Raw genomic sequence first — 23897 nt, 5'->3', positions numbered from 1 at the left:
GGCCTCATTTAAAGCTGTTTTTCAAAATATGGGCTAGCTACAATATGAAAAGATTAATGGGTGGTAACTGGGGCTTAGAAAAATGGAACAGCAGAACAGGAGGTGTCAGAGTGCATCTGGGTGCTCTGTAAAAGTTGCCGTTTGTGTGTGCATGTGTGAGAGAGAGAATGCACACGCACACATACAATGCCTTTCTCACTATGGATCATAGTAAAAAAAGGTCAAAATCACTGCTCTCAAGAGTGCGGGGGTGGGAAGCACATATCCAGCTCCCATGGTGTGTCTAGGGTCCTGACCGCGCCTCAGAGAAAAGCTAAGCAAAGGCTCCAGGGAAGGGTTTTTCGTGGGTCTTCCCCACAGAGCTGGGACGTGACTGAGAGAATGGCTGAAGTACTAGGCCTGTTCCGAGGCTCCTCCCCTACATCCCCTCTACATGTATGAAGTCACGGTGACCTTTTATAATAGTTTCTGTTGTTACCACCCTCGTTCTGCAGCGAGGGAAATCAGGCAGAGGTAGGATGGAAGCACCAGTTAGTGGCACAGCCAGAGTCAGACCCCAGAGCGCTCGACCTGGTGCAGCTCTGGATTTTCCCTGGTCTTGGCAGTCAGTCCATGTAACTCCCAAGTCGCTTCAGTGGCACTCTGATGTTTGACGGCACCATTACTTACACTGAGGAAGTTCACATCACTGTCTGTCCATCACCATTCTTGTCACACTCACCCATTGCCTGCTATGTGCCTGGAGCTGTTTTCACCATTTTATATACATCTTTTCCCATTAAACAATGGAAAATTAAACGAAGGGGTAATGCTTGAGTGCCTAATCTATTTCAGTCTAGTCTGTTGGAAAAACCCTACTGTTTTTTTTAATTTACAACATTGCCTTAACAGTCATTAGTGGATATAATCCAGTTTGAAATTCTATCTACCAACAGGTAAAAGACTTGTGAAGGAGTTGAAGTAGCTCATGTAAATTCTGGCATTATTTTGTGCACGAAAAGGGGCCACATGCTAACCTGACTTAGTTCAGGGAAGGCCTGCATGGTGGGCTTGCAAACTCAGAGACCTAAAGTGACCACAAAAGATGGTCTGAAATTGCAACTTTTAAACTAAAAGTACTTTATGGTGGGTAGTCATGTCCTAGACCAGTATCTTTCCTGAAAAAGTTCAATCTTTGCCCTAACTTAGCCTGTCTGTTGTCTTTTTGCATCTAAGCTAACATATCTCTGAATGTCAAATAAATTTTCCTTTTTCTGGACCCCTCAAAGCACAGGCACTGCTCTGTAGAGGTCACAGATCCCCTCATTGTTACTGAGCTAATTGTTGACTGTTAGCTATCCTATACCCATCTATGTAAAAGAAGTATGTGTCTATCATTTTATTTTTATCCAATCCCAGAGGTTTCCTTGCTTTGCTTTCTCCCGACTCCCTAATCTATCACCAATGGATTTCATGTAACCCACGTATATTTCCTCTTTTGATTGTAACCTATAAAATAAGGTGCAAAGCTGCCATTCTCCGAAGCATTACCTTAATCTGTTGAGATTCTGCTTCCTGGCAATTGTCGACAGTTTGGCTCAAATAAACTCACAAAAGTTCTCCACTGGTTTGGAATGTTTCTTATGTTGACAATTTTCTTACATGAAAGCCAGTCCCACCAGTGAAATAGTTCACCAGTGTCACCATTTTGCATGGCATATTTTTACCAGTGGGCAACCTCTACACCACTGCACACAGGATATAGCTGTTTATAAAGTGTCTCCACTGAAGGGGGTCGGTCAGGCCTCCCCACAATGTGCCACTATGGCCTATGGGTCATTTTCTGTTGAAGACAATCAAGATCCTGAGGGCTCGGGAAAAACTTTTATCTCTCCCTTAAATATTTTAAATTAGAAGTCTTGCCCATAATAATAGTTATCACCAGAAATAACGTTTTTTTATTACCTATCTATAGGGCAGGCATACTTCTCACTGCTGAACGCTTGGTCTTCAATGACCTTCCTCCCCTCTGGAGCCTCAGGGGCCTTACCTCATCCTTAGCTCACAGATACCACATTTTAACACTCTGTCTCTGACTTTCAGGTGTGCGGGTTTCCCATACGTACATACGTAATTAAATTTAGTTACTTTCTCTTGTTCATCTCTCATGTAGATTTCATTATTAGACCAACTGAAAGAACCTTGAGGGTAGGAGACAGTTTCTTCCTCCCTCTTACCCATGCACCATCTCACATAATTTTCACAACAATGTGGGGCTTTCAACATCATCAGCCGTATTTTGAAACCAAGCTGACAGGTTCAGAGAGGGGGAGTGATCTGCTCAAGTTCTTTCAAGTGAATTAGAAATAAGAACTTCTGACCCAGTATCGTGTTTCTTTTCTTTTTATAATTTGCGTCTCTCTCTTTTTGATTGCAGGAGCAACATGCACTCATTTTTAAAAAATACTCAAAAGTTCTAGGGAAATAAAAATTATCCATATGCTCTGGTGGGGGGGGGAGGTTTAGAACGAGCCACCCCAAGATGTGTTTCAGTGGTGTGCAGATTAGTTTAAGCTAAAGGCAATTTTAGGTTCAGTCTCAAGAGAAACTTCTGCCCCTTCTTTAACTACTTAGAAAAATTTGAATTAGGGACCTTGCCCATAATAGCACTGATAACCTTTTTGATACACTTATATAGCAGGGCAAACTTCTATTTACTAAACATCTTCTTTTCATATCATTCTACAACTAGGGACCCTTCAGTCTGTGAACCAGTGCTCTAACCACTGAGCAAAACTGGCTAGGGCTACAAATTACTCTTTGAGTAAGATTTACACATATTACCTCTCAATGTGTGTTACCTATATATAATATGTTAAATATTATATAATTTATGTAATATGTTAAATAGTAGTAAAAGCAATAATAATAGTTGCAAAGGCAAAAGAGACTAAGATAAACAGACATCCTGGCTGGTATAATCCTCTGAAACAATTACCTGTGTGGTATAATCCTCTGAAACAATTACCTGTGTAAAGAAATGTGTTGGTGTGTCCTCCCACCACGACATCCACACCCTTCACTTTCTGAGCAATGAGTTTATCCATTTCAAAGCCAGAGTGTCCCAGGGCAATAATTTTGTTCACATTTAGAGTTGTCAGCTTATCTACTTGAAGTTGCAATGCAGTGATTTCATCTTCAAATACTAAATTTGGTCCTAAAAGGAACAAAACAAATGAAATGAATATTTGTTGACAATGCTTTTTACTATACTGCTATTGCACACACTAACATACCAAGTAAAAACACCTTAATCTGTTAAAGCTCTTAAATGACTAAGGCCAACACATATTTTTAAATTAAATATAAAATCGCTACAAAGGCCCCTCCCCCCCGGAGGTTATTGATTCTCAGTTACATCCACTTAATGTTGCATTCATTAGTTTAAGGTTGTGGATGATATTCTGTTGCTCAAATTCAAGCTCAAACTATGAGGAAACTTCAGACCTGCAAGCCTATTGTTTTCTATTCTATTTGTATATTTAGACTTCCATCGCACCAAAGCAGAAAATGCCTGGGCACATAAGCACAGAGTACAAAACAGATGAATAATTCTAAGACTTTGTTTGCAAGTTCAGGATAATCAATCTTAAATTTAAAACTCTGTCAGCAACTAGTTCTTGAATGACAATCTTAGTATGCCAGCTGACAACTCTGCTTTGCTCGCTTGCTAAGGCCAGCACGGGAGTGTGTATCACTGAGCCCCGCAGCAGACAGGGGTCCCGTCTGAACACTGCTGCCCTGGGGGTGCACACATCCCCCCAGCTGCTCACTCCCCACAAGCTGGTAACAGATCACTGCCTGTAGGTACGGCGGGGCTGGCGAGTGTGAGTGTGAGTGTGAGTGTGACTGCACAGCCCGGGTGCTCTGGGGGCTGCCAGCATGTGCTACTAAGTATGGCGAGACCACCAGTCTCTATCTCTGTAGCTGAGCCTTAGAAAGCCTGGAGGTGTAATGACTTTTATTGGCACAGAGGTGACCGCAAACACAGACAGACACACTGCCCTGAAGTCATATCCAGTATTCGGTGATAAGGGAGTCCTCCAGAGGACACAGACTCCTTTATGCAAAATTTCTATAAACCTTCACTAAAATAAAATTGCTGAAACATCAATAATATCTTGTATAGAACTTTCAAAACCCAGGAGCCTGACAGCTCCAGTTAGAAAAAGTAGTCATCTCTTCAAACACCAACAAGACTGAAACCTGTCCCTTGTGATGGGAGCAGCTTGAGACTGTTGGTCAGGCCATCGGGTGGGGCCACATACTTTTTAATCATAAGGGGACTTCTAAAACCTTTCAAAAGCCAGGGACTTGTATGCCACCTTCTGGCTCCACAATGACCTCAACAACAGCTAGTAACTGTGTGTCACATGGTGTGCAAAGGCTCGGTCAGCCGTGGACCAGCTCTCTACCTGCTGCATGGAGTACCTGACAACTCCCACCTCCCCTCGGTAGATTGCAGCCAAGCCCCAAGCTTGCTCTGCCCCAAGCTGGCTGCAGGGCCCTCTCCCCTCAGGATCAGCCATGCTGCTCAGGGTCAAGTACAGCTGACTTTTTTGTTGTTTCCATTGGCCTGAACCTATTTTAACAACAATAAATATATTGCTTTTCTAATGGTTAAATAATTATGTCTCCTTTATCAGTTAATTCTTATTTTAAAATTTTATGTTTACTGAATTTATTGGGGTGACATTGGTTACTAAAAGTATATAGGTTTCAGGTGTACAACTCTATAGTATATCATCTGTATACCATAGTGTGTGTTCAACACCCAAAGTCAAGTCTCCTTCCATCACCATTTATCCCTCCTTTACCCTGTTCTACTTCCCCCATCCCCTTTCCCTCTGGTAATCACCATACTGAAGTCTGTATCTGAGTTTTGGTGGTTTTTTTACTTAATTCCTTCACCTTTTTCATCCAGCCCCCCAACGCCCCTCCTCTCTGACAGCTGTCAGTCTGTTCTCTGTATCTATGAGTCTGTTTCTACTTTGTTTGTTCGTTTATTCTGTTCATTACATTCCACATGTAAGTGAAATCATATGGTATTTGTTTTTCTCTGACTGGCTTATCTCACTTAGTATAATGCTCTCCAGGTTCATCCATGCTGTCACAAAAGGGAAGATTTCCATTTTTTATGGCAGAGTAGTTTTCCATGGTGTAAATGTAGCACAGCTTTTTTATCCACTCATCTACTGGTGGGCACTTGGGCTGCTTCGAAACCTTAGCTATTGTAAATAATGCTGCAATGAACATAGGGGTGCCTATATTCTTTCTGATCCGTGTTTTGGGATTCTTAGGATATATTTCCAGAAGTGTGATCACTGGGCAAAAGGCAGGTCCATTTTTAATTTTTTGAGTTTTCTACAGTGACTACACCGATCTGCATTCCCACCAACAATGCACAAGGGTTCTCTTTCCTCCACATCCTTGCCAGCACTTGTCATTTGTTGGTTTATTGATGGTAGGCATTCTGACAGATGTATCAGTTAATTCTTGATGTAAATTCTTATTTCTGATAGCTCCTAAGTTTCTCCTTTTTCTTCAACTATGGAAAGAAATTAATTTGAATACTTTAGAAAAAATGTAATTTCTCACTGACAGTGTTTCAGTGAAAGTGTTCCTTCCTGTAAAAGTGGCTCAGGAATTGTTTCTTGAATGGTCTTAGGATTATATGTAAGTGCATGTATATAAATATATAGATATAGATATAGCAGATATATATCTTCTATAATATATATGGATATAGCTATCTATCTATCTCATCAGACCATTCAAGAATGTATACGTATTTCCCAGAAAGCCAGATACAGCAAAGTCATTGAAACTACAAGCGATGACTAAGGCAAAGGGAGAAAGGAGAGTTAACTAGATGTGTGATAACCATACTAGAAAAGGCAAGAAGGTAAATGAAGTAGAGCTCTGGCTCAGGGCACCCTGACTCCACAGGACAAGAACAGTGACTATGTGGCTCATCCTCTAGTAAATGCCTCTGTGCTGTTCAGCCCTGGATTTAAATGGGCTTCTCCTCCCATTTTTAATGCACTGAATTAAACAAAGCTACTGTCAACAAAAAAGTGACTGAGCAGAAGAGCCAATGTCTTTAAGAAGTAACTCAGAACAATGTGGGAGCCACCAGACTGGTTTGGTCGATGCCATCCCAAGGACACCACTTGCCCAATGCCACATGTTGTTCCTCCTCTCACCTACAGTCCACGAGAGTCATGCCGAGCTCTGATCTGGTGCATCTATTTTCAAGCAAGGAGTGCTATAAAAGTAGGAAATACCTGGATTTGAGAGAATAGGAGTTTCCTTTGAAGTGTATCCAACAATTCCCACCATTTCACCATCAACAGAAAGGATTTTGTACGGCAAGTAAAGGTTTGCTATTTGAGATGCAAGCGGCCCCTGTGCTTTAATGTTTGCACTCAGAATTGGAAATTTGGCCTGTTTGAGGAGTGGATCAATCAGACCTTCTGGACCATTATCAAATTCGTGATTTCCCAGTGCCTAGTAGAAGAAGAAAAGAGAAAAAGAATTAAGTACTCTGGGATTTCCAATAAAAGCATACTAAAGAATATTCCATTAGTCTCGTGGCTCCCAAACCCAGCAGAGCTGCAGGAGGCCGATCATATGGTCTTCCTTCTCCCCACGCCCCAGTTTACTCATTTGTACTGGAGTGGGGCCCAGGGACATCCAAGTCATCAGGCTGGTCTGAGAACCCCTCCCTGGGTCCCACACCACCTACGAGACTGAAGGTGGCATCAGCACAAGGGTTACCGGGAAAGCTGGCTGGGTGTCCATGTCCTGCCTTCCCAGATCGGGGCAGGGTCTGCATTCACCAGGTGCTGCCCAGCCTTTTACCTTCTGTTTTCTCTCAGAAACCCGCATTTCAGCCCACCAATCCAATCATTCCAGCCTCCATCTGCCAGGGATTGCTGTTCAAGTCAACGGGACTTGAGCAAAAGGCGACTGAAAAAGTACTGTTGACAGAGACCAGAGGCCTCTCTTGCTCATCGTATCTCCACATCTCCTTGGTGGCAATTCCACAATAGTTTCTTGCCAAGGACTCTGTGGTCCTCTAATTCTTCTGGGGAAGTGAAGATCCCCAAAGGCAAGCAGGAGAAAGTACTGGTTTCTTCCTTCTGCCCGCCCGGGCCCCCCCGTGGTTCATTCCCCGCAGTTTCTGCCTGAGAAAGAACGGGTGAAATGATCGCGCCCCGTTGGGTTTCCGACCGCTGTGGGCACAGGGCTTTGTGAGAGCTGGCCTGGCTTACCACACCCTTGCTCCCACCTTCTCTGCTCTCTCCCAAGCCTTACAGCTCTCGGAGTGGCTACTGGATACAAGACAACCACTTTGACATTCGGCAGCTCCCCCCTGGAATAATACTGGCAAAACACGACATGCTGGCCACCTCCCCTGAAAGGCCTACACCCCTTTCTCCACTGGCCTCCTGGGATTAGTCTGTCTCCTTTAGGCACCTACCTATTTGCTCTGGCTGCCAAGGCTGTTTTGCTAACCTAGTATTTAAACCAGTGAGCCTCAAACTTTCTCAATACCACACCTGATTTTGTTTCACTTTGCAGGTCATCTGGCAACAGGCCTGGGAGTGCTGGCTGGCGACCCTTCAGTCTAAATTAGCGCCCCTCCCCGTGTTCTCTTCGTGGGGGCTGCCACCTCCACCCTGTTCCGCGCTGCAGCCCCTCGCCTGCCACACGGGCACTCCCTGAGCGTCTGCTCAGGCGATTGTGTATTATGTCCTAAAGCGAATACAGTTACACAGAGAAAGCAACACGGTGCCTTCACATTCCCACTACCTGTCTCCCCAGTTAAACTCAGAATTTCTGAATTTGCCTTTCCCCCCATCTCCAAGTATCTACTAATTCTTACCTCTTCTTACCTAACAACTTCCTTCTTTAAAAGCTGGTCTTAAAGTTTCCTCCGGTCTTGGGTAACTGTCTTTTTAATGGTTTCTCCCTATGGTGAAATGTCTGTTACGAGATTCCAGTAGGTATCTTGCATAACTATAGTTTTTTTAAATGCATGTTTCCAGTTCATGAAAGGCTATCCAATGTGTCAGCCACCTTGCAGTTTACCAGCCAGCATTACATGGCTGGAATTCAGCAATAGTTGGCATTATAGTTTTCATTTATTCCATCTGGCCCAAGCTGCCACCGTCTACCCAGTCAATAAAGCCAGAAACCCTGCAGTTACCGACTTCTTCCCTCTCACCGCCCCCCCGCTCCCTTTCCACCAGTATCTCCCCTCTTGGCCTAAATGCTCCATCGCAGTCCACCCCATCGCCACCGCCTGCGCGCAGTCCTCGCCTTTCTCTCTGGGCTGCTGCCATAGCTTCCTAACTGGGTTCTCAGCGTCAGCCATTCCCGTCTCTAAACCATCCTGCATATTGCTGCCAGAACAATCTTTCTGAAATGCAAATTGGATCTTGTCAATCTTAACCTTAAGGCCCTACAGAGGCTCTCCACTCCCTTTGTGATCAAATTCAACATCCTGAGCACTTTAAACGGCAAGGCTCTTTGATTGTCTGGCCTCTTGCTTCCCTCCAGTCTCATTTCAGACACCTACCCCCTAAACCAGAGCTCCCTCCGGAAGGGCACTGAATAAACAAAAGTCGTGATAAAAATGAGCCAGCATTTACTAAGCACTTGCCACGCACCACATCCCACATAGTGATTTTGTATGGAAAACCTGGTTTATTATAACTATCCTCACTTTACAGATGAGAAAAACAGAGGTCTGGAGGCATGGCATGAATCATTCAAGGTCACACAACTAGTAAATGCTGGAGCTGGGGCTAGGGCCCCTTCTGATGGACTCCAACCTTCTCAACCTGGATGCATGGATGTGAAGAGCATGCATAAGGCCTAGTATATTGTGAGCTCTCAAAATCAAATCCTAACTGCTTGTCGTTTTTCATGCTCTCACTTACCTTTGTCCCTTTGAATACGACAAATGATGAGAGATTGAGCAATACATAGATAGGTGGAACAGGATATCCTTTTTTCATGCCATGCCTTTACTACCTTACTCAACTATGGCTTCAGCACCTTAAGTCTGATGACCCTTCCAGAAGACAGACTTCCTAAGAACACTTCCTGTGTTCCTTGTACACACCATGAAATGAATAAATCAATAAGCAGGAGTATCTCTAACAGATTTCTCTCTTCTACACACAGCTAATGTTTCCTACAAAAATTCATGCAGAAAATCCCTTTGTACATACTCATTTTCTTTAGAAACTCATATTTTCATTTCCCCAGGGTTTCATCTTCTCTCTCCTGTTCGTTTCTCTTCCTTGGCCCCTATTAGAACCTCACGATTCCTGAGGACAGTGCCGCTTGCACACCGGGCTCCCACCATGCTGCTGACATACAGCAGGAGCTCAGGAAAATGTGTTGAAGAACGTGAACAATAAAAAAATAGAATAAACGAGCAGATCATTGTTCCGTGTTCTTTTATATCTTATAGAGCATCTGCAGCACAAACATGAGAGGATTTAAAAATTCACACCTGTGTCACTCTGCCCTTTTTTGTGCCTTCTGAGAATTGCCTTATGTGTGTGCTTGCCAATTTATTGCTGCTCTGCCCACAGCTTCCCTTGTGCCTTTGGCCACTAATCCTGACCTGATCTGAACTGTTATTTGCCACTTTCTGCTGTAATCCTCACATCAGGCAAGTGATTTCCCTGACCCTAAATCATATTATGCTCTCTCTTTCTCTCTTCTGTTTTTTGCTTTCCAAACATTTCGTTTCTACTGTTGGATTAATTTGTTCACTAACCCTTTTCACTCACTAATTCATCCTAATGACAACCTTGTATATTTTTACTAACACTGAATTTCACTGCCCTACCCCTTCCCCTGTCCGTGGCAGATGCCAATGCACTTTTCTGTAATTTAAGACAGTTGAGCCCAGTAAATTGCCTTCTTCAGTATCTCCAAGCAATTTCCTTACTTAGACAAATTTTCAGGTAATTATGAGGTGATCACATCTCTAATCATTTATTTCCATGGCACTGTGTGCTAAAGAGAATTTAACTTAACATCTTTTGGATACCAGAAGCATAGAAATATAATGTAAGCATCTGGTCTAGACCCAGCTCCTCACCCTCACCGCTTCCTTTGTGCAGGAGAAGCCTAAAATATTACTAAAAAAAACCCCCAAACTTGATGATTTTATATGAAAGAAACTTTTCACTCTTCATCTAGGATATTGGACGCCCCCCTCCCCAGACGCTGCCTGCTATTTAAAGCTAAAAACAAAAGAAAAGGTAAGGACAAGAGATCCGTTTCTTCTGTGACTCAAGATCCTGCTGTTGCTGTGGTTAAATGAACTCTGAGGGATAGTCTGATATTTAACGCCTTCCGAGGTATCTGTCAATATTTACATCTGATGTGGGTGGTTTGTGAAAGCCCAGTGATGTCGGAGACACTCTCTGTTGACTAAGGACAAGGCCCAGAGGCTTCTGAGGTCAGATGAATCATCAGTGGAAGAATGAAGATGTTCTAAGACTTCTCACTCCAAATTTCTTGTTTTAATTATTAAAAACACCCTGCTGTCAGGAGGAAGAGCTTGTGTCTAAACTTTGGTTTGAAATTCTCATGAATTCTGGACACAGGCCAAAGTCTACCTTCCCTTGGGGGATAAGCAGTTTCCTTACTCAGACAAATTTCCAGGTAATTATGAAGTGATCGCATATCTAATCATTTTTATCAATGCATTGTACGCTAAAAAGAATTTAACCTAACATTCAGTTACCATCTTTTGGATACCAAATTGAGTAAAAGGTTCCTAAATACAGCCAAATTGTAGTGCAAACAAATGCATGTCACACTGCCACTCTCCCCAACGCCTTCAGTATCTCCAGCACCGGAATCGTAGAAATATAATGCCCATGGCAGCTGCTAATGCACTGATTGAGTCAGTCTTTCCCGCTGAGTTTGGACTGAGCCTCGGGATCCTGCTTATCCTGTCCCTGCAGGGAGTTACTGTTAATCAACTAGACACTGACACTTGAGATGAAATTGTTTTTCATGCTTACGCTATGATAATAATTATAAGTGTGGAATCTCTTTATTGACTTTTAGCAACAGTAAAATATGTCTCCAGTGAGTAACAAATGCTGGAGGCAATACTTTCGAATAAGGAAGAAAGAATCCCTCCTGCCTCTTCTGTCTTCTCCATGTCTGTTCCAGGAATAGAGCGGATGGGTTCTGCAACCCATTGCAGCAGTTGCTCAGCCAGTCTGCTGCCTGACCACACGTCCTCTGAGGCTACTGCCAACTTCATGTTTTTTTTCACTCTCAAACCTCTTCCTAGGAGGAGCTTCCATTTAATTCTTTTCCTGCTTTTACCCATAAACAAATGCTCCCATTGGTATTGAGTAAACAGAAGAAACAGTGAGGGAAACAAAGCACGCGGTGTGAGGAGGGTCAGTGGTCGTGGCTAACGCAGGGAGGACCGAGGCCTGAGCCTTGACCCTGATGCTTGCTCATGGTCTGCAGAAGGGAACACAGTGGCCCTCCGATGGCCTCCATGAAGGCCTCTCATGATCTGGGGTATTTTGTTTCCATGGAGAGATCTTCACTTTCTGATTTCTCTAGTTACAGCTGATTGATCAAGGCAATCTTTCTCCCTGTTATTAAATAATATGCATTAATTGGCCTCCCATACCCATTTAAAATGTACCTAACGCAGGGGAAATAATCGGTAAATATTTACCAAATGAATGAACAAATCAATAAATAATTGGTGAGCAGGAGAATAAAAGAGAGAATTAATCCCAGGGCTGGAGTTTCGGGTCCTCAGCCCCCGGCCAATCGCCTCCACAGCCTCTTCCATGGAACCTGGAATCCTGTCCCCGTGTCGCCGCATCTGAGAGCTGCAATGGGAAAAAGGCCACAAGACACAGGCTCTCTGGCCTCTGGCACCAAACTGGTGAAGAGTTCTGTTTTGAGAACCTATAATGAATGAACACAGAAGCCACAGAATGATAATTTCATCAGGAAACTGGGCCACAAAATGCAAACAAGCCGCCAAGTCCTGAAAGCTGAAAAAGCCTCACAGGCCAACAACCTGTTAGACCTTACCGAAGACAGAGCCTGGTTCTCACTGAGAAATGTGTCCCCAAATAAATAAAGCTGTGAGGAAGTCACAGTGAAGCAGTTCTGATGAGCTCCTGATGCAGCTCCTTGGTTAGTTTGCCTCGACATGCTGCAGAATTTTTATTCCAAGTTCTGAAAGTTCCCCTCCCCCTCTCCATTTCAGGCCTACTCAGCTTGAAACCAGGCCAGGTAAGTTAAAGACACTGTGAAAGTGCACAGGCCCAGGAGGAGGCTGGTGAGACAGAACCACTTTCCCGTCTGTTTCAGGAGACACTACATGGAGTTGTCTGGAAGTTGGTGGTGACTGGCCCTTTCTCCCCACCCCTCCCTGTGGCTCCCCATTCCTCCCTCTCTGCTGGCCCGTGAGGCCCCTGCTGGGTAGAACACCCAGAGAAGGGCACTTATTCCCAGTCACTTATGAATGAGACACTTGTGCAGATGCCTGTGGTCCCAGGTGTTGGGCAAGAGCCTCTATCACCACAGAGAAACACCCAGAGAAGCAGTGAAACAGCCGGTAGCTCTGCCCTCTCCCTTGGCCTTCCCTCTTGGCCAATCAGCCTTGAAGTCCTGTTGCTTCTGCTCCTGCCCCATCCCCCCAGTGGTCTCCTCCTTCACCACACTCCACTGCCCCACTCTGACTCATCACTGCTCACCTGGCCCTTTCCAGAGTCTTCTAGCCGGTCTCCTGGCCATCAGACCCACACACTTCCTAGCCACTCACCGCAGGCCTCCAGGCTGCCCTCCCCCAAACACCAGCCTGCTTCCTGCTTGGAATCTCTCCAAGGCTTCCCACATCCCACCAAAATCTCAGTCCTGACTTCTTGACAGGCCTTCCCTGCTCTCCCTGAGCTACCTAATTTTTTCTGCCGAACTTCAGGGGCTCTGAGTTCCAGGAACACTAAGCCACTCTCGTGCAATGAGCTGCCTTAGATGCAGCCCAAGTGTGCCTTCCTAGGGAACGCTCCGTGCCAGCTCCACCGTAGATGCCTGCCTCTCTGTGCGCCCTCATACCTGGCACACTCATCTCTGACAGCGTTTGCCTTCCCTGTGGTCGTCTGTCTTCGTATCTTTCTCTCAGAGGCTGGGGTGGTGTCGACTGTCCCTGTAGCCTCGGTGACACCAAACGAGTGCTTGGCACCAGTGCCCAGCAGAAGTTTAAGGAACAGATAATAAAACCACCCACTCCACTGCTCCTTTTAATTGGGCTCCATTTTACTCTATGATATGATATGTGAGCTATTAAAACTTTTCAAAAGAAGGCAGGATATAAACCAAACTTGATAAAGTAGTTATGCAATAACTTAGTTGTAAAATGAGAGGAAACCAAGTTGACTGGAAGCAGCTTCTCACAGGGCAACTGGCCTGGCTCTCTTCATTTCTTGTATTTTTATTTCTATTTAATTGACACTTGTTTATGAATGGAATAGGTACTTTTTTAAAAACAAAGTCTGTTGACTTGTTCTTTGTGTGTCTTGTGTGCGGGCAGGTGCAGATTATCTAGATTTCATGATGGCAGTTAGGGAGAAAAAGGAACATTTTGAAAAGTCTCTTTCGGTTGGAAATCTGCTAAGGAGACCAACTATTTGGTCTATCAAAGGACACCTGTATCAGAATTAGAAAGGGGGTGTTTCATAGCGTCAGCTTTGTTCACAGAAGACTGTAAAAATCACCAGTGAACTTGACATAGAATGTCAAGAAAGAGAAGTTTTATTATTATTATTTTATTATTTTTTAAATATATCTTTACTGATTTCAGAGAGAGGAAGGAAGAGGAAGAGAGAGAGAGAGAAACATCAATGATGAGAGAGTCATTGATCTGCTGCAGCTCGGGCATGTGCCCTGACTGGGAATCAAACCCCAATCCCCTGGATCCTAGGTCGACCGCTGAGCCACACCTGGCTGGGAAAGAAAGAGAAGAATTTAAAGAAAATATATGTTTTTATTGATTTTAGAGAGAGAGGAAGGGAGACTGAGGGTGAGAGATACATCAATATTAGAGAGAAATATTGATTATTGAATATTGATTATATGGATGCCTCCTTCGCGCACCCTGACTGAGGACGGAACCTGCAACCTGGGCATGTGTCATGCCTGGGAATCGAACCAGTGACCTTTTGATGCACAGGACAGCACTCAACCAACTGAGCCACACTGCCAAGGTGAGAAAAATTTTCTTTTAAGACAAAATACATGACAAAAAGAAATATTAATAGTTAAGACTTTCATGCTACATGGCCAGGGCCTGTTGACATATTAACTCAGTTAATTCTTATGATGCAATGAGGTAGGTGCTGTTATTTGTCCTTTTCAGAGATGGGAAAACTGGGCACAGAGCTTACACCACTAGCATGTGGCAGAGCAAGGTAGTGAACAAGGGAAGTGAGGCTTCAGCGTGTAGGGCCTTAACCACTCTGCAAAACTGCCGCTGATGTAAACACCCAGAAGGGATGGGTATCATCCAACACTAGTTTCTTGCAGGATCATAGAGTGCCAGGTAAGGAGGCGACAGTCCCTGTTCTCAGGAAGCTGACAGGGTAGACAGGGAGAGAGCAAGACACAGCACATGCATCCATCCATCCATGCACGCATCAAACATGTAGGAACCACAGAGAGGAACGCGTGTGAGGCAGCCTGGCAAAGATGCAGGCACACCCTGCCCCTTAGGGACCCGAGGGGCTCAGAGTGTGAGCTTCACCTCCATGGAGCCAGGCAGGGGAAGCTCACCGGCGAATGATTCACCTGTATAAACAAATGAGGAGACGAAAACACGAGCACTGAGGCAGTCAAAAATGCTCCAAGTGACGACAAGAGGCTTAAAGGCTTAAACACAATGTTAGATGAAAAACAAAGGAAAGAACTGATTTAAAAGCAGTGCAGTTTGCATGATGCAGAAGAAAAGAATTTGTTTTAATCCACAGAGACTGATTATAACAATGTCAAAAGACATCTGTCAGAAATTCGCAACACATGAATTTAGTCATTTCCATACTAGTTCACCCATTAAGGCCTGGAGGTTACAGTCCACCCTGTAATCTGAGCGTTCAGGGAGAGCCTGGTCTATTACACAATGAGGCTCAGTTCCCAATCACTCATTAGGCTCCACACTAACCTTAGGAGGGGAGGACTACGAGCTATGTTTGGTTTGGCTGATACATTCCTGGCCACTCCTAGCTTTGGGATGTGCTCCATCTTCTAGACCTGGGTGGCCAGGGCGCTGGCCCTCGCAGGTAAAGGTGGCTTCTAATTGAATGGCAGACACAATCCCAGGGCTCAATCCAGCTCATCTGCACTTCAAAGTTTGTTGAATGAGTAACTGAATGAGTATTCAACAGACAGCATTTCGCACTTTCCCTATCAGATGGAAAATTTTACAAACTCACCATACATGCAAAATATGCATATCAGTGTTACATTTAGAATTACCTGCTGAAGGAATTGAGGTTCTCCCAGGTTTAACTACATCTCTGAGGGGCTAGAGGGCTCCAGCTAATGTTTGTATTATGTATCCAAGTAACGATTCAAGGAGAAAAAAGAAGTGCCATGGGGATTTTCAAATTCTAGTGATGCAGTTGAAGAAAATAGAGGAAGAGATTTGCACAACATGCAGATGTACTGGTGAGTGAAGTACTTTGGTGTGATCTGTTTGGGTTTCCCATTTTCACTTAAGTAAACACAGGTGCTAGAACAAGGACAAGATGAGCTAAGAAGCTGCCTTTGCCTTCCTTCTTTTTAATCCTCCCCCGAGGATGTTTTTATTGACTTTTTTTTTTTTTTTTTAGAGAGAGAGAAGGGAGAAAGAAACATTGATGAGAGAGAGAAACATTGATCGGTTGCCTCCCATAGCCGCCCTGACCCGGGATCAAACTTGCGAACTTTTTGGTGTAAGGGACGGTGCTCCAGCCAGCCGAGCCACCCAGCCGGGCTGCGTTTGCCTCCTTGAGGTGGGTCTCGCCCAGCCCAGCCCTGGCGCGGAACTCAGAATGGGACGGCCGCAGCAGCCACAGAAGTATGGATCACGTCCCCGAGGCTGGGGCCTCCACAACGACACTTGCAACCCCTGAGGCCTGAGCTTTAGAAACACTTTCAACCTCCTTTGCCTTTTAAAGAATACCACTGCCATCGGGGTATCTCTTTCAGGCTTCCCAAGCCAGCATTACTAATCTGTCTTCCTCGAACCCGGCTTTGTTACTGAAGATAAAGTAACTGGGAGAGTTTCCTTGATAGGAGAATATCATACTCTTCTGTAAGAATTTCTTTTGTAAGCACTTGAATATAAGGCGACTTCTCTTTACTTTAGGGATTCGTTTTCTGGGGCGGAGAGGAACCGTGCTCACTGGCACAATCCCTAGGCACGGGCGTCGGAACGTCAATCAGCTTTGCTTTGCTTTGCTTATCCTGCCTCATCGGTCTTGCCCAGCCTCTCTCTGGTTAAGAAGAGCTCACACGGGTACTGCCTCCTCCATCTACTGAACAGGGAGTTTCACCCCAGCAGGTCTCACCCGCTGTCCTCAGTCCTTAGCATGTGGTGGTGCTTAGTGAATATTTGTGGACTGAACGAACAAATGATCCACAAAGACAACAGGTTTGAAACTAGGCGCACCCTCCTCCCATTCCTTAGGCCATCATTTTCTATCACTAATAGAGTAACACGCCATCCAGCATCCTGGGACCCTCTTTATCTGGAAACAGTGGGAGAAGACCCAAACCATCTCTCCATAAGGAAATAGCTGTCATGAATGTAACTGTGAGGGAGAGATAAGAGACTTGTCAAGCAAACTGAAACCTGTGTGAAAAATTAAGTCCCAGGGCAAACCAAGTTATGCTGGCAGATCAGAAGCAAGACAGAGGGCTGGGCAGGGGCGGATGGGCTGAGAAATGACATGCAACAGACCACTTTCTCCAGCTTCCCCATTTTATAGATGAGGAATCCGATGCCCAAACTCGCACAGCTAATAAGTTGGAAGAGGCAAGCCATAAACCTGGATGTCTTGACACCCCATCCAAATCCCTCTCCACTGCCCCCATCTGTCACAGCCACACAGGTGTCCAGTCATGTCCAGTAAGCTCAGGAAAGCCTTTAGATTGCTTCTCTGTGCTGCAAATAGCAGGCTTTGGCTGTCGGGGGTAGAAGAACCTGAGTGCCTGTGTAGCAGTGTCATAGTCTGCTGACTCTCCCCGTGCCTCTGGCTTAACCCCTCTTAGTCATCTCCTGATTACACCCTCTCCTGAGCCACACCTGCCTAAAGAAGGTGACCATGGCCAGCACTTAATGACCCCTTACTGTGGCCCACACAGTGCCCAGCACTTAACGTGCTTCATCATCTCCTTTAAACCCCACAACAACCTCTGGGGTGAAGACTATCATCACACCCACCTTACACATGTGGAAATGGAGGCTTCCGGAGATTAAATGACCTGCTCACAGACCATAGACTCTAAGGGGCAGAGAGAGGACTTGATTCCAGACAGAATCGCCAGGGAGTTCATCCTTTTAGCTATAGGCCATACTGCCTGCCTATTGAACCTGGCTCCCCTCCATTCAGCCTTTCTTTCCCCATCGCTGCAGTTCAGTTCGCAGCATCTCACACCTACACTACTGCCCCATCTCTTCTCTCAGCCTCTTCTGAGGTGTCTTCTCCTTCCAACCATTTATGCTCATTTTCCAAAACTCTGATTCTTCTATGTTGCTGAGAGGTGTTTCTCACATCAACCAATTTTCTGCAGACACCAACTGGGTGTCTGACAATTCAATTCAATCCTGACACTATCTACCTGGAATGGGCATCAGATCCCACAGGTAAGGGCTCAGTCCTACAAGACTGCCCCCGCTTAGATGCCAGCTGCCAGTCCTGTACTTCTGATTGATCAGCTATCAAACCTCCACAGGTTTAATGGTCCGCTAGAATGACTCACAGAACTCAAGAGTGCTTTAGTTACTGTCACTGGTGTATTATAAAGGATACAACTCAGGAACAGCCAATGGAAGATGTACATAGGACAAGGTATGCAGGAGGCAAGAGGGTGTGTGTAGGGTTTCCATGACCTCTCTGGGCACACCACCCTCTCAGCACCTCGATGTGTTCACTAACCCAGCAGCTTTCTGAGTCCCATCACTTAAGGGTTTTTTAATGGAGGGTTCATTACAAAGGCACAACTGATTAAATCATTGGCGATTGGTGACCAGCTCGATCTTTGGTCCCTCTCCCATCCCAGGAGATTGAAGGAAGGCTGAAAGTTCCAACCCTCTAATCATGGTTTGGTCTTTCTGGCCACCAGCCCTCATTCTAAAGCTATCTAGGGGTCCCCAGCCATCAGTCATCTTATTAGCATATAAAAGACACTCTCAGGAACTGGGGACAAAGATCAAATAGTCACTCAGGAAAGCAATCTGGCAGGCTTTAGTCAGAGTCAGTATGTACATGCCTGTGGCCCAAAATCTTGCCCTTGTGCATGGATCCCAAAGAAATCCTCACAGCGGGACCTGCAGGAGGCTATTTGGAACAGCATGCTTGTGGAATTGCAGCATAATCTGTGATCTCCAAGTGGGCCCATTACTGGGGGGGATGGTAAAGTCTGTGGGGATCTCCGTGGAGCACGATGCACAGTATATGTGTGTGCATGGCAGACACAGAGTGACAGGGATAAATTGTACATCCAGTTTAGGACAAAAGTAAGGACCAGAATGAGCTGAGTAACATAATTGAAAAATACAAGCACCTGAAACAATAACAAAGGTTCTGCAAGTACACACAGAAACAAAATATAAATATCTAACACATCAGAATGGTTGCCTATGTGGGACATAGGTACCTGACTAGTGATCCTCTGGGTGAGTTAAAGACAGGGGCGATGGTCCCCACCCCAGCAACTGGCTCAGGCACCTTGGAGCAATTTAAGGCTAAGGCTGCAGTCTTTTGGACAGAAAGTGGGCTCAGGGGCCAGGGCCTCAGAATCAAAGGCAGCTAGAAAGGGGGCTGCCCTTCTCTACTGAAGCTCTATTTTCCTCACAGCCCACCTACCTCGATGGCGAGAATCTAACTTGTAGAGATGATCTCACTTGTACAGATGAATTCATTTGGCTTTGTGCTTGGGTGGGGGGGTGGATTTCCTGTCTGCTCAATGAGTAAACATTAAGGATAGTTTAGAAAATGAGACTCAGAAAAGATGGTGGAGGGAGGCAGACCGTGCCAGGCTGTCAGAATCAGATAAACTGATAGTTGCAAAACCCAAGTCTTTCCTTCCTATCAACTGTTTATTTTCTTTTGTTTTCTTTTTTGCAGAGCACATGGAGTGAACGTCTATTGAGCACTTACTATAAGCCAGCAAAGGTGCTGGGAAGTTTCATATTAATTATCACTTGTATTGTTCACAAAAATTCTCTGCGCATGGTGGGGTTATCTCTGCTGTTTTACAGTTAGGGAACATGAGGTCAGAGAAACTAACCAGGCCTCGCTCACACTATGAGCGCATCCATGTTGTCCTCCTGCTGCCTGGGGACACCAGCCCTTCCACTGCTTCTGACGTCCTCCCTCTAGAGCCGTCTGTCTAGCAGTGGGTCCAGGAGGTCTCACCCTGGGACCTGCAGGGCTATCAGAACTGCTCCAGCAGCTCTCACCAGGATGCAGCAGGTCTAGGAAGTCCACACCTCCTCAAAGACTCTGCTGGAGGGAAACTCCTGGGGTTTGGCTGGGTTCTAGTAACTTCCTCTTTGCCTCCCACACCCCTGAGTCTTGATCTGTGGCTCCTCTAACTAGATCGGGCTTTTAGAGAAGTGGAGATTACCCCTCCACAAATGTTTTCCACTCTGATCAGAATCTCCAGCTTCCTGAGATTCATTATGTGGCGGGTAGTTGGGTGGGTGGGGAACCTTTATAGCAGAACATTAATAAGTTCCCCGAGAGCAGTATAAACAAAATGGCAGTGAAAAATCTCTGTAAAACAAGAATAGGAAAGAGTTTTAGCACACGTGAAAGCATTACAAAAACTAGGATTTTATGCAGATCAAATTATGTTCATCAAACCCCAAAATTACACAAAGTTCCAATGTGATGTTATCAGGAAAGTGGCTTTCAGCCAGCCTTACTGTTGGAGCTCCGCACCCTCTTTCCATCTTGCCAACTATGTATGTAGGTTATTTTCCCTCAAGCCCCAGTACACTCACTTTGGGTGATATTTAAAAGAAAATAATTCCATCCAACTGAAAGCATTCTAAACATTCCTGGTGGTAATAAGCTGGAGCTTGCAGACTGCCCCAGCCTCACCCAGAGTCCTATCATAAACACCTGATAAGATGATTAACACCACGAGCTCAATTTGACTTAAAGAAGAAAATAGTATCATTAGAGAAAACTATGAATCCTCTCCCCTTCCCCCCCAATCAAAAGGCGTTTACACAACAGGGGAGAAAAGGGTGTCACAGAAAGAGAAGTTTACAAAAGGGTGTCACAGAAAGAGGTTTATATGTGAAATCAAAACAAACTCACGTAAGGTTTATTCTACTCTTCTGGAGGGGAAATGGAGAAGTAGGCTAATAACAATTCAATTAGATAAATATTTATCCTGCCATTACTGTATACAAAGCATCAGGCAGGTGGAGCTGTGGAGACACCAAAGCTGAGACCACACAGAGTTCCTGAGACCCTCAGTTCTTCTGTGGAGTCCAGGCTAGTGAGCCCCTCAGGTAAACCCTGCAACTTAGGGATCCCTTTGAATTGCTGCTGCTTTGAGCGGTTCTGATAACCTTAAAACTAACAATCAGAATGGAGAGGAGCTCTCTGCCCTTCTCTCATCTCCCTAAAATGAGCTTTCTCGTTGAAGAAAAAAACAAAAAAACCAAACAGCTCTACCGTCCTATCATCTTTTCCTGTCCTCCTTACTCCAAGTTTCCAGGAAAAAATACAGCGTTGTGCTTTGCTGACCCCTGTGCTCTTCTCATACAAAGTATATTGTTGGGCCTCTGTGTCCCAGACTGGACCACACCTCTCCTTCCCTTCCCCATGCGTGGATTTTCCTGGCCCCTTGCTCTGTTCTTTCTCTTCCGAAGCTCCTAAGATTTCTTGTTCCTAGTTTCTCCACAGAATTCCTTTACTCTAGGATTTTACACAGGGTTAAACTTGGGTGGCGGTGGTTTGCGTAAACAAACAAACAAACAAACAAAAACAGATAGTATATATGTTTTGGTTACACTTATTTATTACTCTGTAACCCCGCTCCGCTCCTTTTCTAAAAATCAGTCCAGCAAATAAGGCATCATCTTTAACAGAGCACTTGGGAGCTTGGACTTAAACTCTCGCACATGTTCTAGGAGTTCCTCATCTCTAAAGCGGGACTCTTCCTATATCTTTGCTGCCAAACTGATTTTATTGAAATCCTTTGAAACCCCGGTGTTTCCAGCATTTTGGTCCTCTCGGGGGGTTTCTTTCTTTTCTTAAATTTACACAGCAGTGTTTGGTAATAGTCAGAACCTAACATTTATAGAGGCTGCAAGTACTATGTGCCAGGCAACCCCCGAGGTAGACACAGTTCTTACCCCCACTTTATAGAGGCTGGAACAGAGGCACGGAGAGAGCCAACAGCTTGCACCCATAAAGTAGCTGAGCAGGGAATCTACCCCAAGGCTGTGAACTTAAAGTCAAGGTCAAGCTCCAGGGTCAAAGGGCTCTAGAAGCCACTAATCTCATCTCCCTCTTTCGATGCTAGCGCCCTGGATAATGTACTCAAAGTCTTTGACCCCGAGTTTTCCTTCCAACGAAATCGAGATAAAGCATTCTTTGATAGCTGGAGCAGTAAATGAGAGGGATTCGTGACAGGTCTACTTGGGTCCCCGGCCCTGGAAAGTGGTCAAACTCCGACGCACCCCAGCTGAACCCTCTGATAGGCAGGGCTGGGTCCTGCTCTTCTAAATACCCAAATCTCACGGTGGGGGCCCACCTTCAATACGTTTAAGACGTATCTTCCGAGAGACTTCTGCGTCTGTATCTACCTGGCACACTGACCGGCCTCCCTCTCCCCGCCTCGCTCCCAGCGCGAGCCTTGCCACTCCGCGCCCCGCCGCCGGCCCCTCCCCACCCCGGGTTCTCCCTGGGTCCGCCCCCCACTCCTACCCGGGCTCCCGAGTCTCCCGAGTCTGCCACCGGCTTACCATGGCATCGTAGCCCAGGGCGTTCATGAAGTGCGCCACCTCGGCTCCCTTGTACACAGTGAACCAGATGGTGCCCTGGTACTGGTCGCCCGCGTCGAGCAGCAGCACGTGGGGCTCGGCGCTGCGGATGCGCTGCACCTGGGTGGCGAGCCTGGCCATGCCGCCCACGCAGCGGCTGGGGTTCACGCACTTGCTGGAGTCCTCGCTGGTCTGTTCCAGCCGGCTGTGCATGTCGTTGGTGTGCAGGATGGTGAGTTTCCAGGCGCCAGCCTCGGGCCGCAGCAGCGCGCCCAGCGCGAGGAGCCGCAGCGCCAGCGCCCGCGCCCGCGCGGTTCGGGGACCCATGGCTGCGGCGCGGGGAGCGGCGCGAGTGCAGCCGAGCCGGGCGAGCGGCGGCGAGTGCTGGCAGACGCTCGAGTTTGGCTCTTTGGAGACCCGGGCGAGAGCGGGGCGGGACCGGGGCGGGACCGAGGCGGGCCCACGTTTAGCCGGGAGGCCAGCCCGTGGCCAGGCGCGCGCCCGCACGGTCACCCGATCCGACCCTGGCACCCGGGGCGCCCGGGCGGCGCTGGCGGCTGGCACCCGCTCCGGCATTAACAGTGGGGAGGTTGTTCCTGGCGAGGAACGAGCGCCGGCCACGATCCCGACCAGACGCGAGAGCTGGGCGCCCGCAGCCCCACTGCCGGTGGGGTTGGAGGGTCCACCGCGCCCCGCTGATTCTCGCCTCTTTCGAGGCACTAATTTTTCTGAAGGGAAATGGCACGGTTTGTGTTGGACTTGTGGCTCCGCGAGCTCGTCACTGGAAGAAGCGAAAAAGTGAAGAAAGGAGGTGAAAAGAAAGATGGGCGACGTGGAGGGTGGGGGGAGAAGAGTGCAGAGAGAGCGAGACGGGGACAGAGGAGCGATTTGCTTTTTGGACCCTGGGAACCCAAACCGGCTTGTGAGACGACCAGCGCTCTTTCCCGTCTTCGCCAGAACTCCCTAAGTCCCTCAGACGGAGCCTCTCAGAAGCTAGGAAATCATTCGAATCCAGCCTGCGGTTATTTATCATTAAAACCTTAGCGATGGACAGCAACGGTGCATACACAGCGATGGGAAGCTCGCACACACCGGGAGGAGTAACAGTAGCAGCTACGAGGGAGTGGTGCTGCCTTTTTCTGCTGCTTTAGGCATTTTTTTTCTCTCTCTCTCCTATTTTTGAGGGTTGAATGTGTTAGGCGCCCTTGTGTTTTAAGGCAAAGCTTTTTGCAAGGAAGGTAATAGGAATGCATGCAATAAGCTAATCATCACTATAACAGAATTTCAAATGGCAGTATTTCCCTCTGTTAGATTGATTTTTTAGTGCAATCAATCTAGTCCCCTAGGTTGCCCGATTGGGGTGGGTGGGTGAAAAAAGGTGAAGGGGATTAAGAAGTGCAAACTGCAGTTATAAAATTAGTGAGAGGGATGTAAAGTACAGCATAGGGAATATAGTCAATAATACTGTAACCACTCTGTATGGTGTCAGATGTGCGCTAACTGTATTGTGGTCATCACTTGGCAAGGTATATAAATGTCTAATTGCTATATTGTATACTAATATAATATTGAG

General features: G+C 46.1%; 1 protein-coding gene across 1 annotated transcript in view; it reads right to left on the bottom strand.

Annotated features, from left to right (window-relative positions):
* Nucleotides 1-22657, bottom strand: part of NT5E (5'-nucleotidase ecto) — a 40547-nt gene extending 17890 nt beyond the window's left edge. The window contains exons 1-3 of the mRNA XM_016207321.2: nucleotides 22307-22657; nucleotides 6327-6549; nucleotides 3008-3196 (exon numbers count right to left, since the gene is read on the bottom strand). Coding sequence (XP_016062807.2) covers nucleotides 3008-3196; nucleotides 6327-6549; nucleotides 22307-22651 — 757 coding nt within the window. The 5' untranslated portion in view covers nucleotides 22652-22657. The remainder of the gene's footprint in view (nucleotides 1-3007; nucleotides 3197-6326; nucleotides 6550-22306) is intronic.
* Between the last annotated feature and the right edge of the window lie 1240 nt (nucleotides 22658-23897).

Source organism: Miniopterus natalensis, chromosome 5 (genome assembly GCF_054644295.1).
Source record: "Miniopterus natalensis isolate mMinNat1 chromosome 5, mMinNat1.hap1, whole genome shotgun sequence".
NCBI lineage: Eukaryota > Metazoa > Chordata > Mammalia > Chiroptera > Miniopteridae > Miniopterus > Miniopterus natalensis.
This window is presented reverse-complemented; position numbering and strand designations above follow the sequence as displayed.